Genomic DNA, 17,826 nt, shown 5'->3' on the forward strand with positions numbered 1-17,826 from the left:
GTTTTCAGGACAACCATACCATGGATATTCTCTAATGGCTTAATTTACATGTTTCGTTACACAATGTGTGTAGGCAGGCTGGAACTAGGTAGGAGTTGCCCTTTTGTACTGATCTGCCATCAGATCTGCTTTTTCTCCAATATTGATTAAGGTTGGGTTTGTAGTGGGGGGATCTGCTCCTCGATCGACCTAAAAATGCTACTTCTTCCATGACTGGCAGGCTGAGAGAATAAATCTCAACAGTGCCATCTAGTGACACATCAATTCTCCTGCAACACTTTTACACTGCATGACTTTTGTTTTTAACAAACTGTCATATGTAAGAAATATATCTATTATATTATAGACAAGTATGAGCACATATGACTGTATACAGTCTATGATGATGCAATTAAATTATCACATTCTTTATTCGTGGTCACAGAATTTATATACATTGAAATAAATAAAACAACATTACAATCAGTTGTAAAGAAATAAAATCAAGCTGAAGATACATAGGGACGTGTACAACAAGCTATGAAGAAAAAATATCTTCATCGAAACGAGGAGACAAATGTAGATGTAACTAAAAATTAAAAAAAAAGAAAAAGAGAAGCCTTCAGAACTCTCACTTCCCTTCACTCAATATGTGAAATTTTGAGGAAACGAGTTAAAAAAAAAAAAAACAAAACAAAAAAAAAACGAGCGTGATCTCAGCCCTTCTTCACCACTCTGCTCGACTCCATTCTGCTGGAGGATCCCGAGGTCCTCTGGGTTTCTTTATTCGGCAGTTAAATCCTGCAAGGCCAATTAGAAGAAAGCCACTGAAACAACCTCCTACTCATCCTCAGTTTAAAGGATGTAAGTCTAGATCTTCCTGTGGAAGATTACTCTTTGTGATTTTTGAAAGCACACTTGAACAAGCACACATTAAAAACAGCTCACTGCAAGCCTCTCACACATTTCTTACAGACAAGGGAAAAGTAACCTCAGTGAAACCATCGTGAGTAACTTTCATCGTCACATAAACACATGAATCATCTTAAATGATCTCTGTAACTTCTCCATACACACACACACACACACAAGTTACCAAATAAAAACCCCAGCATTATATCAATGAACCAGTTTAAAAGAAGGCTGGGGAGGCTCACCCAGGCTGCCGGGGGGACAGTAACCACTGCTGTCTTTAAGGGGACTCGAGACATACTCGTAATCGTCGTCTGCTGAGGAGTTACTTTCAGCTGTGAGAGAAACACAGGAAAGTTAGAGTGACAAAAAAAAAAAAACATTTCACAGAAAGAATCTCACCTAGCCCTGTTCTTCCTGTTTAGGGTTTATCACCACTTTACACCCGTTTGGCTGATAAGGAGCCACCAAGGGACAAAACTCCTCTAGCGCTTCAACAAAGACTACACTCTGCCATGCATCTTACTCGTGTCATCTCTGAAACCAAATTGTCCCGGCGACATTTGAGGGGGAAAAAAAAATAAGTGGAAAGTCCTTCAGTATTTGTCATTTCTATGTAGATATATACATGTAAAATATATACGAAGATATTCTGAGATGTATGACTTATAATGAAGCACTTACAGGGCATTCTTGTTGCAGGAGAAAACAGCTGTGTGAGACAAAACAGTCTGGCATTAGAATACACACAGACCCACTTAGACTCACATGCCTCACTAACATATTCACTGGTACAAAAGAAAACACACACACACACACACACACACACACATTGACAGAAATACTTCAGTGCAAGCTCCTATGTGCCCTACATTTCACTATGACACTGTAGTTTCCACAGAAATTTTCTATATCAATTTTTGCAAAGTACAAATGCAGATTGCATTGCATTTTATGTTTCACTAGTACGTGTAATACATGGTGTTTGTCACTGGTTTTACAGGTAAATCACTTTAAACTTCCTTCCACAGGAAGGCACACTAAGATCTGTGATACTAATAAAACCACAATTCTGTGACTCTGTAAACACTACAAAAAGAACTATTAAAGTGTGAGTGTAGCAGACAAAATACATATACACAGACGTTACAGACACTGACAATGCTCTTGGTTAACGGAAAAATATATTTGGCAATTTTGAAATTTAATTAGAGTTAGAGTCTGTATGTTATAAACTGCTGGTTGATATACAGAGGTGTGTTCTGTAATACCTGTGAATCTCTGTTGTTTGATCTGAAATCTCCTGTGAGAAAAAAAAGGATCATAAGCGAAGTTAAAGGGAACCCTGAAGCAGTTTTCTTACCCAATACCAGAGATGGGCAGTATTTCAATTAAATGTATTTAAAATACATATTTAATTACTTTGGAGTATTTTGTAATTTGTATTTTGCTGGACAAAAAATAATCAGAAGTAATTTGTCACAAAATACTTTGAGAGATTGTATTTTGTGTATTTAAAATACTCAAAATACTTCATCAAGTATGTAATTTTGTTCTCAAATAAGACAAGAACTTTCACCAACAGGCTTCCCATAGTACTACCATATATAGCCTATCACAGTCTTTGGTTAGTTGCAAGTAAGTCACATGACACATCCTGTTGGGTCCAGCGAGTTTGTTGTGAATTGTTGTTTTCCTCATGACAAGTAACCCAGGGAAAGAAGCTTCTTTGGTGCTTGGTGCAAACTGCCAGTGGCATCTCGTGGTTAGTCATATATGGAAGACTTCAATAGCGATAAAGCAGGCTAGCTACTTTTGTTCCTTATACTAAATGTGTTGTATCTTACTCTGCTGTAATGGCACTGTTCACTGTCTCTTGCACTTCTTCAAATGACTGTTTGTAAAGTTAGAGAACTAGGAAATTAGCTTACTCTACTGTTGCACTTATTGTAAATCGCTCCTGAAAAAAGGAATCTGCTAAATGCCTAAAATAGTGTTACAGATCATTTTGTATGTATTTTCAAATTACAAATTACTCGTATTTTAATTACATACATTTTCTCACACCAATATTTTGTATTTAATTTTGATACATTTGATGAGCAAGTATTTGTAATTTGTAACCAGCAGCGGAGGCTCTAGCTTGTACGGCACCCTGGGCGAACTCTCCCTTCAGCTCACAAACTAGAATCAGGGCGCCCCGCCCGGACAAGGTTAATTGACCCACACGGTGACATGATATCGTTGATGTGCGACAGAAAGACGATCAAGCAAATGTCACTATTCCGAATTTTTTTTTTGTGTGGGCGCCGTGCCGCCCCCGGGAAGACGCCAACCTGGGCTGCTGCTCGCGTGGCCCATACCTAAATTCCGTCACTGTTGGTAACAAGCTACTTTTTGATGGATTTGGGCGCATCTCTGCTTAATACAATGAAAAGGATGAAAATCTATTACGAAGTGAAAGAAAGGTTATTACGCAAAGCAAAACATCCATTTTTAAAACTGTGATTGAACAAGAGGTCATACTTCTTAACCTTAAGCCTCAGATCTAAACTATTTCCCGATGACCAATTTTCTCATGGTAACACCGTCGCTAGAGGAGGGATTGCTAGCGTATTGGTTTTGAAAAATACATATATAAAAAAAACCTCTGATGGTAGGATTTGATGTTGTCAGATCATAGGGCATCAGAAGTTGTTATTTATTAACAGAGCCAATCATTAAAAATGAAGAAACATGAGAGTTCAGCAAAGCCTGTGATATGGTGAGGATATTTCATGTGATAGGAACGGCTAAATGGAGAAGTAGACAAAAGGACTGCACTAGTTTCCAGTACCTCAAGTTTATGGGTCAATGGTTTTATGACACTTTATGACTAAAAATAGACTGTGCCCAGCTCACAGTTTTCACAATGACAGGGTGAAAACACATTATTGTGGTTTTGTCACAAGCAGACAGCGTTCCTTTCAATGTCAGCGCATTCTTTCAGTGTCAGCTCAACACATAACTCAATACATCCTGCTCATGTTGTCGAGTCCTGTTTTAAAGACATTTCAATTTTTTTTCCTTACTGAGTAAAACAATACTACTTCAGGACAATTTTGACCGCATATAGGATTTGCACAGTATCAAAAAGTTCTTCACCTGGTAACAGCCCGTAGCCGCTGTGCCCCACCCCCTCAGAGGCCTCTGCCGCTCTCTGATTGGTTGCCACTGCTGTTTCATAGATAGGATTGGTCATTGGTGGCGGGTTGCCAACAGCCCGGCTCTTTGGTTTGACCGCGCTATAAAGAGCTGTGGCTGGAGACTTCTGCCCACCCAGGTTAGTGTTGTCATAGAGATGGACGGTGTCTGGGGGGCAGGGAGTCATGGAAGACGGTGGCGGTTTGAGTTTGTTGACAACAGCATAGGTGTCGTTCATCTTCCGAGGCGGAGGGTAAGAGGTTCTGGGCTGAAGAATTGGCTTGCTGTGAAAAAAAAAACAAAAAAAAAAAAACAGGCAGGAGGCAGCGGTTATGATTATCATTATTATCATTATTATGAGTACACTGTGAATATGCATCCGAGGACCAATAAATGTGGCCCAGTACAAGCAAAACAGATGGTGTTATCATAGAGTCAGATGCCATCTGGGGTAGTATCACTTCTCCTTACTGTCTGCTTTTACAGTCACGATCTTTCCATTTTCCTGCTATTTCTTCCACTTTGCCTCATATGCTTACAGTCCACATTTACATAATAACAACTCAGAATGGCCTCTGTTCAGAGGTAACACCTAGTTACACAACGTTACACAATGTTCCCATAGAGAATAATGCATCGACTATGTAAATATTATTCTATTTCCCACTTTGAAACTTGTATGAAAAAAATTCCTGTTATGCCAAGACACATGTTGCTGAGTTTTTAACACTCCTCTGACCTGAATTTAGAGAGTCGTTCTTTAGCAATTCATTGACTGCAGGTAGCGTATGACATTTTGAAATTGACTAAGTGACTAAGATCGTTTCCTTTTAGCATAAAATTCTTACTAAAGGATGTTGAAATGAAAAAAGAACATACGTTATGAAATACTCCTCACTCACTCGTACAACCACATTACAAAATATCCTCCTTTTCTTGATAATGTACATAGGGTCCCATTTCTACTGTGTGACACTACATTACAAACAGTATCTACCCTCTCGTTTTTTCAAAAACATTAATTCATGTGGAATTTAGGAGCAGTCAACAAATGACAGCTTAATATAATATGTGGTTGACAGCATCTCAGTAAACATTTGCTCTCTCATTAACAATTGATTACTTGTGACTTTCTTCACATTCTTTGACAATTGGAATTACGTGTCTTGACAGGCCAATCATAGTGCAGAACAAAAAACAAACCTCTTAACATTTTACAAAATTCAAGACTGAATAGAACGTAGTCCCACGACAATCTCTTCGTAACGGAGAGAGCTGCTTTTCTGCAAGTCTCAAACAATGTAAACAAGACAGCATACGCTAACGTTCAGCAGAGCGAAAGCTCTGACCAAAACCAGTATCAAACCCTTGGCGACACCCATTAGTCTAATCCGAAAGTCAGCCTCACCCTAGGTTTGACCTCTGTGCAATACTAATGGGCAATACTTCACACGGGGGGGACCTTTACTTAAACCGTCTGAAACTGATAATTGCGAGTGTATGGAGTGATGCAAAACAGGAAGTCTCAGTCTTTTCCTTACAGTTATTCAAACAGCCATTTATAGAAGCGAGAATCTCTTCTTCCAGTTTGTTTATATTGAAATGTATATTGGTTCACAGATGCACAAGTATTTCAATTTCAATTTGGCCACAGGTATGCAGCCTTACTGCGGTTTTATTTAGAGATGTTTCTGAACACGACAACTACAAATCAGACAAAAAACAAAAAAAATGAAAAAGAAAAAGATTTTCTCTTACCTTACTGCTGCAGATGCACTGACACTGTCAGATGGAGTAAACCTCAACCTTGGCTTTGGTGTTACCACATTATCATACAGAGATGAGGTGTGCTGTGAGGATTTAATGACAAACTACATGAAAGATACGGAATGAAAGGCTAGAAGATACAGCGTGCACCAACTGCAGTTGAGCAAGTCTCCGACAATATCTGAAACAGTCGATCAGTTAGCACTATGATTTGCATAGAGGAAGCACAAAGAACAAATGTTTCCTGCTGGACTTTTTTTTCTCACTGTACAATATGCTGAGGAAGTAAAATATTCTCTAGACCAAAAAAAAAACACCCCCAAAAAACGTTCAGTGCATTGGTTGTGTCTAGTGGAAAATGATGTAAATTCATATATATTAAACACAAAGCGGCAACCGAGAAAAAAAAAACGTTGCCAAAGAAACCATAAAGTGGCAGGAAATTTTTTTTTTAGATATTTATTTATACATTATTTAATATATTATGTATCATTTATCAGTCATTTTGATTTATTCTTAAAACGAATTGATATTCAAAGGGAATTTCTTTCAAAGTTCGAATTTCATCACCTGCGTCAGGAACATCAGTGTCTCAGAGTGCCCTCTAGTTGTTGATAATTGTAATCGCAGAAACAAAAGCAGAAATGTGTAGTGTATCAGTGCCAGAGGTTTGTTTTCCTCACGTGTCATGCTTTAAATGCATTTTGGAAGTCATACATATATCCACTAGTGTCATTACACTAGTGAGTGTGTCTACAGAACACATGTAACAAGCAAATCACATAGGACAGTTACAATGCTGAGGAAATCATTTCCTCTTAGTAACTTTTTTTTTACCTTAGTGAGATTATTGGAATGGTTTGGTGTATTCTGCAAGGCCTGCTTAAACATCAGAGCCACAGTATGAAAGGCAAATATGTACTGCTCCTAAAAAGAAAAAGGACACACATTTTAGTTTTTTGGGATGAATATAGCCAACGTGTGGAAGAAATGCTGTTGTAAATAAGTATGCAATAAAATAACACCTTAGTTTGAACAACAGATGGTCTTTGCCTTCTGAGCTCCAGAACAATGTCCATTATTCTGAAATCTCCATTGATTTTCTGGAGAACAGAAATATATGTAAGACATGCAAGCCACGTCTATCTTCATATCAGGGCAATACAGCTAACATTCTCATCATGTTGTTGTTATAAATAATGTATGGTGTTGGTACGACACAATAATGAAATATGTCAGCGTAACTATGGTGATCTTAGATAAAGTACCTTTGCCAGCAGGAGATCGTGAACATAGTCAATAACACAAATCACTCCAGTTCTGCCGCAGCCAGCACTGTAAAGCAAGAGGATAGCGCACGCGCACGCACGCACACACATACAAGCACACACACACACACACACACACACACACACACACACACACACACATCAAGACAAAATTTGTATACATTATAGGAAGGAGAATACTGAGAGATTTTGCGCAAAAGTCAGAGAGTTAACTGGTGGCTCAATCCCACATCAGGTGCTGAATATTTAACATGTGTCACCTCATTCAAATGGAGTCATTAAAATGCATGGAGCTTAGGAAGTACACGCAGGCCTCATGCTGAACAACATGGTATTATATACACTGATGAATTTTCATAGGCAGATGGGTCATTTGTCAGAGGATCGAAAGGCTGGAAAGGGAGAGAGTGATGGCAGAGATGGGCAATGAGACAATGAGACTGCGTCTGTGAGAGTGGGATGTCGCCAGACCTGCAGTGGATGACTGTCGGAGCCGAGTTGCTGCCCTGGGCGACACGGACTTTCTCCATCATTCCCAAAATGCCGTCGGGTTTGTACGGAATTCCGTGATCGGGCCAAGCCATGTATTGGAACTGGGACACGGTGCGGCTTTCCTGGTGGACGCATACAAAATAAGCTCGGTTTACCTTGGGAATGATTAACATTGGATAACATGTACTAGAGAGATGTGTTGTCCTTTCCCCTCAGAAATGCATGCATTTGACTGAAATGAATTCACAAACAGTAAACCTCCTACGCTCGGATTATGAGCTCAGTGATTAGTCCTAAGCATTGTGACTGTTTTTTTTCCACTGGAGAAAAGCAGTCACCCTAAATATTCCAAAACGTTCTGAGAGATGGAGCTGCTTAGTGACTAGAAGCTATGTTTTTGACAGCTGAAATTTCTGGCACGAGAAAAGCAAATTCTAAGATCATTTTGTAATCGAACAAATTACGGAACGATTCTGTGCTCTATATTCCTGATCCTATTATCATCCAGACAGGGCAAAAAAAAAAAAAGATAGTTTTTCAACATCCAACTAACACTTCAGAGTAAATATTCTTTGATTGGTAGCCAACACTTCAGTAGAATTTAAACAGAGAGGGAATGTGACATACTTACATCGTGCAATCTCACAATGAGGGTTCTCACTATTACTTCCTCATCATTTGATTCAGTAAGCTGTCAAAACAGCCAGAAGTTAGGGGGAAATTTCTGGAACCATAATTCCTCTTACATTACAATAAGCAAGCAACCCCGTGCAAACGATATTAACAGGTGGCAAGCAAAGTCTAAAGATATCAAAATCTCTTGCATTATGTAAAGACTTGAAAACAAAGTGCTGGAATCAGTTCATTATTATGAATAACACTGACGGACATAGACACAGAGGCAAAATCAAGGTAACAGGTTTAGGATACAGATCATCGCAAGACCAGACAAACGTTCTACAACGCTGAGTAAATGGGCTTTCGCTCCGACAGAAAGAAAGCGAAACGCGTCATGACATGTGACTGTGGTTGAGATGTCCATCGGAGCCTTCGTGAGCTGAACACACAATATTTGAGAAGCGCTGCAACAAAAACTTGCATGCACCACATATCAGCGGGGGTGGGGGGGTGGGGGGGGGTGGGGGGGGGGGTCACTTGCCGGAGAGCATGACAACACATATTTCTGTATGAGTGCATTTACACAGACTTACGTGTGATACTACGAAGGGACCATATGTGGCTGTCTCGTTCTCGGGTGCCCAGTAGCATTCACATTTTTTCTTATTGTGTATTTTTGAAAGAAAAAAGCAAAACAAAAGAGTGGAAGAAAACAAAGAAAATGGGTTAGCCACACACTGTGAAATTCTAATACTTCGTAACATTCTTGTGTGTTATTTTAGGACCTAGATGTGTGTGTAAAAGATGCCTAAAAAGGAATCACAGATCTAGTTTACAACAAACACAGGTGTCATGCAATGACTGAAATTACATGGTAAAATAGCACCAGACAAGACTGAACAGTATGGGAATGTAGTCAGTGAAGGTAAAAGAGTACCTTTCCCATTTCGAACTCTCTACAAGCCATGACAATGACCTGAAAGACAGAGGAAATGAGATTACATGAAATATGCATAATATTTGGAGCACTATTTTCAAATATGACGTTAATTACGTTTATTATGTTAAAAAACTTACTACCTTGAGTTTAACAAAACACAGAATGAAAGTACCTTCACGTCATACTCCCAAATCATTCGCCAGAAATCTACCACAGTGTTACTTAAAGGTCCCTGTGTGGCTATGTACGTCCTGTTCTCTGTAGCCCCCTAGTGGACAAATGAGAAAATGCATTTATTGCATGTCTCTTTTCACTCTGATGGATCTGTAAATTTCCACTTGACAGTTAGAGGTTTTATTCAATGGCATAACTATAAGATCACCAAAATGAGGGATATACAATACATACAGAAGTATTTTAGGTCACGGTTTGTGACATAGATGTTTCCACATCTTACAAGTTGGTGTGAATGAGCATTACACATGTTATGTCAGAACACACGGTAAGTTTACAAACTTCATAGCATTTAAGGAATTTTTTACCAACTAACTTCAAAAAAGTCATAGACATTACTTATACAAACAGAGTGTGCATGAAGCGTAATGCTATTAATCAAAACAGAAGTGCTATAAAACAGTACCTTTATGAAACTGGCGTTGATATAGTCAGATTCATTTTCACCTAGGGTAAGGGTCAGGGGCACACGGGACTGGTCATCTAAAGTTGAAGGGATGCAGGAAGTCACTTTATTAGACTTTTGTATTCCTACATCCAATCATGTCATGTGAGCAAAGCAGAACTAACCACAAATTTGCTACACACGTTACCAGATATTCCCTATGTTTGCAACTTGATTGACTTGCAGCAGACATAAGAACCATGGGGACACTTAAACAGTGCTGTACAGGAACAGCTAATGTGGTTAACAAGTTACTGTAGACCTTACAGAGTTTAGAGCACGTGTTAAACACGGTTTAACTACTCCTCACATATGTAAAAAAAAAAAAAAAAAAAAAAAGTGAGAAGACAAGGCTTAGTTTCAAGTTTCAAGGCTTAGAATAACACTTATAAAGTATCCTGTATATTAATATATATCAGTATGAGTTACGATTTTTACATTCAGAGCTTAAATAAGAGGTCAGTCCACTTCTCCATTGTCAGTCACAAACGAATCCAACAAAAACATAACCAGACCACTTCTCTTATAAAATATGTATGATCATTCTACGCACAGGGCAGTATGTCCTTGTAACGGTTCTTTTTCACATTTTCTTTAAGTCCACCAGCCTCATTAGTGAGACCAAGGGTCTGTTTCATGATGGGGATCTGCTGTCGTATCCTCTATAAAAACAAATCAACAAGATAAATAACACATTATTGAGTTTAGAGGAGCGCTACATTCTCGACATTCAGTCCATGCGTGTCGGTTCAACAGCAAAATCCTAAATGCCTGATAATAGATACTGAGTAGGTCCACATGAGGGTGCCTGTCTCTCTAAAACACAGTGATTCTCAACTCCAGTCCTGAGGGCCCCCTGTCCTGTACTGCACATCTTTGTTTTAACTCTTCGTTACCACAGTTAACTGAGCTGATCAAGGGCTTGATGATTAATTGATCAGTGAAATCAGGTGTGTCAGTCCTGAGTTAAAACAAAGACAGGACAGGGGGCCCTGAGGACTGGTTTAGAGCATGAGAATTGTTGGTTTAGAGCGTACACAGAGGAACCTTGCGTGTGGAACAGAAATCATGTCGGTACAGTCCTGTAAATTACACAAATGTTCCATATGCTGGTTATTGCACTTCCTGTACTTTGTAATTAAAGCCTGACGAAATAGTAAAACACTGTGTAGGTACTGAAAGTAACTTTTCTACATTTCCTGTCAGCGGGACCTTCATATTTAAAGTTTTAGTGTTCAGATAATGTGTCAAAAGCAGTACTTGCTGTAAACTGCACACTTGTGGTACTGTTTACTGGTTCTCAGCTCATGTTTACTGCTCTTCAATAGGGAACACGTAACCTCTGAAACTATTTTGAAGTTCAAAAAAGTAATTTACATTTTTAAAAAGAATACTCATGTGTTGAGAATAGCCTACAGTTTTCATAGGTTACCGCAAGTCAGACGGGACTGTATTAGCAGCTTGTCTATCACAACGTCAAATGGAAAACGCTTGCTTGAAAATAAATAAACAAATATATAAATAAACAAGAAAAACAGCTCGATTCTGCAAACTGTACCTAAATGTCATACTGGAAACCACAAAATCTTACTTCCATATAAGAGAAAGCTTACAAATGCACAGTACCACTTCCACTCATTAGTTTTCAAGAGTCAGAGTAGAGTGGAGAGAGAAAGGCTCAGAAGTGGTAAAAGATTCAGTTAATTTTGTGCATTTTCTCATTACTACAAGAGCTCTATTTTGTGTTCTGTATGACCAATGAGTGGACTGGGCTTAATCTGTCACAAGTTTATTGTAAAATTAAGAACTGGGTTGTCAGTGTGTTGCCTGTAGGTTTATCATTTTATAAACTCTGCAGCTGTCAGTTGTGTTTAATATGTCTAAGTCAAATAAAACACATTCAGCCTCTCTATTTAATAGTTCTTGTTATGTGTTTCATATAATTCTGCGTGTTTCTCACTGGCAATGCAAAAGTACAAATGTTAAATATCAAGACTGCAACAACTAGATGGGGAAAAAAATCAACTGGATCTGCAGCGTCTCATCCTGTGTGCCAAGAATATGCCGCGGTGGGTGTAAATGTTACCTGATGTTAATAAGTGACTGGCTTTGGGACTTTGGAAGCTAAATAAGGAAGAACGTTAAACACCCTACTCACTTTCACTTGTGTGCATATGTGAACAGCTCTAACAGACTTCTGTAAAATTCAGCAACAAGCTCGGTTTAATGTCATAACAAAACTTTGGTCAGATGACCCAAAATGTTTCTTCAGAACGTTTCAGTCATGACGTCATATGGAACACAACGCTGTTCAATAAAATGAAAAAGGGGCGAACAAAACAGTAGAGAAGGTATATGAAAATCAAACTGTTAGGAAATGAATTTGCAATTGATCTGTTGTAAGACTCTCAGGAAGTTATATTACACATAGTGGCTTCAACACATCACAGATAACTGTTGACTGTGACAGTATGCAAAACCATTTCCAGGGAGTATTCCATACGATTATGCATCCAGTGCGACTCCACGACTTGTTTCCCTCTCATAAAGACCACAGTGTAAGCGCTAATATGATGAAATGCAAAAACAACTTTCTTTTGGTATTACAAGCAACGTTTCTGTAACCGCGTGAGATTAAATCAGGTGTCCGCTTGTCTCAAATTACGTGTGGTCATAGCATGCACAAACGTTAAGTAGGCTATGTTAAACATTTAAGTTAAACACTCTATTCAAACAAACAAACAGAATAATTTCACTTACATTATACTCAGCCACGACAGTGTTGTCCGTGTCAGTATCATTCTCCTTCAGAGAACGAACTTGTTCAATGAACTTCAGCAGGTGGTTCTCCATTCTCGAGTACTAAACGCCCGCGGAACGTTTCAGCACAGACCACAGAACATTATTAGTAAAATAAAAGAACTTCGGTTTAGTTTTGTGACACACAACCGACCAATAGGCACACGACAAACTGCCCTCATGTACAGCCTACCTGTATTAAGACTCAGCAAAAACGTTACTAGCTTATAATGCCTGTTGTTATTTCCGTCTTCTCGTGCTGTCCGACGAGTCAGACATGTAGAGGGAAGTCATTTGTGGTTGCCCTGTTATCATTGCCTATATGCTTTTATGGACCTCGACCGCTGGTTTATCCTTTTAATAAAATACAGCAATACAAAGAAGTAACTATCCTCCTTCCTTGCGAATTCATTCTCATCGAATGCACGGGTGTTACAGTAAGAATTTATAATATTGCCGGCTTTTTGTATCAAGGTGTGAATATCTGTACTTAACACATAATATGATTAGGTGACAAACCATGGACGATATTGTTCGCAGTGATAATGTAGGTGCGAAGGCCCCTGTTAAAGATGAAATACAGCTGTCATTTTTTAGGCAGTTTAAAACCCTCCTGTTATCCTCAAATTTACGAACATCTTCTACTCATGGGGTCAGTTTGACCCCAGCAATGTGCAAATAACTATAAAATTTCACTGACTGACCGAAAATTGGAAAATTTTGATGTTTTAATGGCTTTTTATTATTTCTAAGTACAGATTTTTGTTATTTATAACATTTGGAAAGAGAAACCATTTCTGTCATCAAGGATAGTAACATGTATTATGTTTGGGGTCAATTTGACCCCAGGAAAAACAAACACAATTTCAATTTGGCTCTAAAGAAGAGGGACGTTTTTTGAAGAGTACAAATATTATGTTATAGTGACCTCAATATCATCCAAAACAAATGTGTGTAAAATGTTGATATGTCTCATATGTTTTATACAACTAGAACTAGAACCGCCCGGGGTCAAATTGACCCCAAAGAACACCAGTGCATACAAAATGTGTACAGGACATTGAAAACATATCATCACCTTAAGGTTATGTTTACCCAGTTGTCCCCATTAAATTAGGAAAATTCATTAAATTTGAAGCCAGAAAAAAAAATCATTTATTTAGAGATGTTAAACATTGTATGGGGTCAAACTAACCCAAAAGATAATAGGAGGGATGTCTAAATTCCATTGGAATTGGAAATGGAAATTGTCCGGAAAAACATTAGAACTTTCAAGAATTCTGGTTCTTTGAGAAGCAGGTGTATGTGAAATGTGCATCAGCTTTAAAAGTTCATTGCTATAATAGACAGCTGTTTATTGTTGTGGTATGCGGTAAAGACGCTGCGATAACTCTTTTTGAAACTTTCCTACCCTACTACTCTCTTCCACACAGTTGAGTCTAAAATGCATGTTGTGTTACTCTTCTATGCACAGTTGAGTCTAAATGCATGATATTGCAGTGAGAATGCTTACATTCTTTGCATGTATGGTTATGCTGCAGTGCAGATATCTGTAGAAAACCCATACCACATGTACCACAACTGGAGTGTATCACAAACACATAGAGGCACGCATACAAGTGACCAACAGAAAGCAGAGCATGATCTCTGGGCATAGTAATTAGTTATCACATGCAGAATGCTCTTTCATTTTGGCACTGCATATAATTACTCCCTTAAAAATCTGCATGTTACTCCATTTGAAAATCCAAATATTTGGAAGTCTCTGTGGAACATTTGATAGCTGTTTTCTACCATAAACAGATGTGAGAGTTTTATTTTTAATGATCTCTCTCTCTCTCTTTCTCTCTCATTCATTTCTCTTCTGTTGTGTCCTATAAAAGTGCAGCTCAGCCATCTTGAGTGTGTGGAAAAGATATGACTAATAACGTGAATGCCTAACGGATGCTAGCTAGGCTCTGTATATTTTACACGATACATGATTTGACAGATAACAAGTTAATAAGTCAGCAAGTTCACTTTTTCTTTTCTCTTGTCTTACTGGATCGGGCGTCTTATCTGTAACACATTCAAACCTCTGCTTCACTCCGCTTCCTCCTTTGCACATCACATTAAACTAAAGCAGCAGCGCTTCAGCACATCGTCTAGAGCCAACCGTGACGGGCGAGTAAAATGTCCCTGACTGAAGAAATGACATGTGTGAGATAGGCCGCGGATGAACGAAGTTAAGTCAACCTGAAACCCGACTCTGCCTCTGTTCGAGTGAGCGCCGTGGAAGATTCCCGGCAAATTTAGGTCTGTGCGGTTCCTCGCTGTGTCTCATCAGCCTGAGGCTGAGACGATGGAAGGCTGGATGCAATGCGGGGAAACATGCCGCAGACTCATATGCTCTCATCAAGGCAGTGAAAAGGCTCTGTCTTCCACCATGGAGGTCACAACCCAGGGAGGAAAAATCCTCTTTGCCTCCACAGGTTGGATTCTCACTCCTCTTAGAGTTTGGTCATAAAAAGTCAGAAACTGCTGATAAGGTCAGAGAAAGTGCTGGAATGTCTCTTTGGTGATATGGGCTCAGACTCCAGTTTCCTGTTCTGCTTTGTGTATTGTTTGCCCTTGGCTTCAGCTGTCACCAACCAGATGCTCACCGTTGTACACGAGAACGTGGATATTGAGTATACCACACTGAAGCTTCTATCTTTTGCTAAATCACTAAATATCACTCATATCTCACCTTTCCAAGTTGGAAAGATCTGGACAGCCATGTGACTGTTATGACTTCAGTAACTGACTGGACATCCCAGAATTCACATTTCATCCCTTGATGAGATAGCATTTTATTTTGTGGCTGACTATAAAAGAAAGATGAAGCACATCATCTGAGCCTAGAATGTTCAGCATCACCGATATAAACATCAGCTCACACAACTCGCTAGGTGTGCTTTGTTTTGATTGTCTAACTAAATGCATTTATATATAAAGGTGACTTGCCGATTGATTTTTTAAAACTTCACAAATAACTATCTGAGCGAGGCGTTCTGCAAATGATTGACTCAGTAGGGTGCACTGTGCCAATAACCACTAGACTGTGCTCATCAAACAGCAGAAATGTTTCAGCAGTTGAAGTACATACTTCCAGATGGCCTTGCAAATAAGCAAGCAAATAAGCTGAGGGTGACTGATTAAGCTGAAAAGAAGAACTCTTTTAACCTGTGTGCAGCACTGTGTAGCGTAACTAAGAAAGGCCATAAACACCGCATGACATCAGAGATGAGCCTGAGGTGGAAAGCTTAGTGCCTCTTTGTTCGGGCAGAAAATAACTGAGGCTATTTACATTTAACCGAAACACAGAGAATAGTACACTTTCCCCCCCCTATGTTCTATGCTAAATGTTTCACAAGACCTGTAGATGTTGGTTTCACAAAGCTTATGTGTTCATTAGCAAGCTAGGTTATTGAGATTTAATGTTGAAAAAAAAAAAAGTTATGATAGTCAGAGAGCCATTTGCGAATTACTCTGCTCAAATGTATAGTTTGCTGTTTTCTGCCCAGAGTTGCAATCATCATAAAGCAGGCAGCAATACATACTTATATACACACACACTTTGTAAATTAAATGTTATGTTGTTTTTTGTTCATTACACAACATTTAATGTACAAAGTGTTATACATATGTGTGTGTGTGTGTGTGTGTGTGCGTGTATAAGTATGTATAGCTGCCTGCTTTATGATGATTGTGCCTCTAGTACCAATAGTCTTCAGCTGGTCCAGAATGCTGCTGCTAGAATTCTGACCAGAACGAAGAAGTTTGACCACATTACACCTGTCCTGGCTTCCCTTCATTGGCTCCCAATTCATGCAAGGGCAGATTTTAAGGTCCTCTTATTAACATATAAAGTTTTACATGGGCTTGCGCCTTCCTACCTGTCTGACTTAATTACACCCTATAACCCACCTTGCACCCTTCGCTCTCAAGATTCTGGACTATTAGTCATTCCAAGAGTTAAAAAGAAGTCCGCTGGCAACCGAGCCTTTTCCTACCGCTCTCCCTTCCTCTGGAATGGTTTACCTACAGAAGTTAGAGAGGCAAACTCTCTCAATACCTTTAAAACGAGACTAAAGACTTATCTATTTTCTCGAACTTATGCATAATATAATTTTGATTTGACTTTGTTATAGCCATGTAAAGCCCTTTGAGACTATAAATATTGATATTGGGCTCTAAATAAACATTATTATTATTATTATTATTATTATTATTATTTGGAGCACAGGAAGACCAGCACAGCTGAATCAACAGCATGTCCAGTCCTCTTAAAATCATTAACCATGTTTCACAGAGAGATACATGTATGGACCCTACATACATTTACTTGAAAGAGAAGTAAATGATGTGACAGAGGAGAGAGTGCTTTCATAAAATCACAGAAAGACAGAAATATCTTCATAGAATATATGGCTCATCTACTTTTATAAATCCATGGTGAGTTCACTGTTTTTAGGAGTAAAACTAAAGTAACCCACAGCAGTAACTCACTCCTCCACCCCTCATTGGTCACCGGCAAATTCGGGAAGTTCACTTGTTTTACTCTTCTTGTGACTAGGGCGCATATCAGCTCTGTCAGCATTGTTGAGATGGCTCAAGAAGATAGAGAATGACCTCTTCATATGTGTCCCACCAAAGGACTTACTTGACCACCCCCATTCTAACATAAACGCTACACTAGTAGGACATGATGTGATAGATGCACCAGACAGTGGCTGTGTGTCTCTTCTGTTCTGTATTCTAGGTGATTAATCAACTCAAACTTCCAAGCGTATTTGCTTTGGGGGGTGTTCCATAAAGTAGGTTTAGTGAAAACTCAGAGTTAGTTAACTCAGAGTAAGTAGTAAGCCTCCTAATAGAAGAGCCCTCTGGCTTCATTCTCCTAGCAAAACAAAGTCACGGGGCTCTTCTATTAGGAGGTTTACTATTTGCTGTGAGTTAACTAACTCAGAGTTTTTACAATACCCGCCTTCTGGAACACCCCACTGATTGTATACATTGTTTAAATAGTAATGGAATGTATCAGTATATATCAACAGTATATCATATCTGTGTGACATAGAAAAGCTGTCTTAGTTTTTGCTTAGACTCACCTTGTACTATACTGTACTTCTAAGAACCATTTCATG

At 38.9% G+C, this 17,826-nt stretch overlaps 1 protein-coding gene across 2 annotated transcripts; it reads right to left on the bottom strand.

Moving 5' to 3' along the window:
* Positions 1-505: 505 nt before the first annotated feature.
* On the bottom strand, positions 506-12,924 carry ptpn18 (protein tyrosine phosphatase non-receptor type 18). Of its 2 annotated transcripts, XM_030784539.1 has the most exons (18): positions 12,852-12,924; positions 12,620-12,721; positions 10,413-10,521; positions 9,821-9,897; positions 9,353-9,448; positions 9,178-9,216; positions 8,834-8,902; positions 8,254-8,313; positions 7,602-7,744; positions 7,110-7,176; positions 6,867-6,944; positions 6,679-6,768; positions 5,833-5,924; positions 4,036-4,358; positions 2,163-2,194; positions 1,576-1,603; positions 1,137-1,226; positions 506-780 (listed from the first exon to the last, which is right to left on the bottom strand). In XM_030784539.1, the coding sequence occupies exons 2-18, from the start codon at positions 12,710-12,712 to the stop codon at positions 707-709; spliced, it is 1,560 nt and encodes a 519-aa protein (XP_030640399.1). In that variant the 5' UTR covers positions 12,713-12,721; positions 12,852-12,924; the 3' UTR covers positions 506-706. The 2 variants fall into 2 exon arrangements, with proteins under 2 accessions (XP_030640399.1, XP_030640400.1); XM_030784540.1 differs by lacking the exon at positions 12,852-12,924 and having other exon boundaries at positions 12,620-12,736.
* Positions 12,925-17,826: the final 4,902 nt, after the last annotated feature.

This window comes from Chanos chanos, chromosome 9 (genome assembly GCF_902362185.1).
Source record: "Chanos chanos chromosome 9, fChaCha1.1, whole genome shotgun sequence".
Classification (NCBI taxonomy): domain Eukaryota; kingdom Metazoa; phylum Chordata; class Actinopteri; order Gonorynchiformes; family Chanidae; genus Chanos; species Chanos chanos.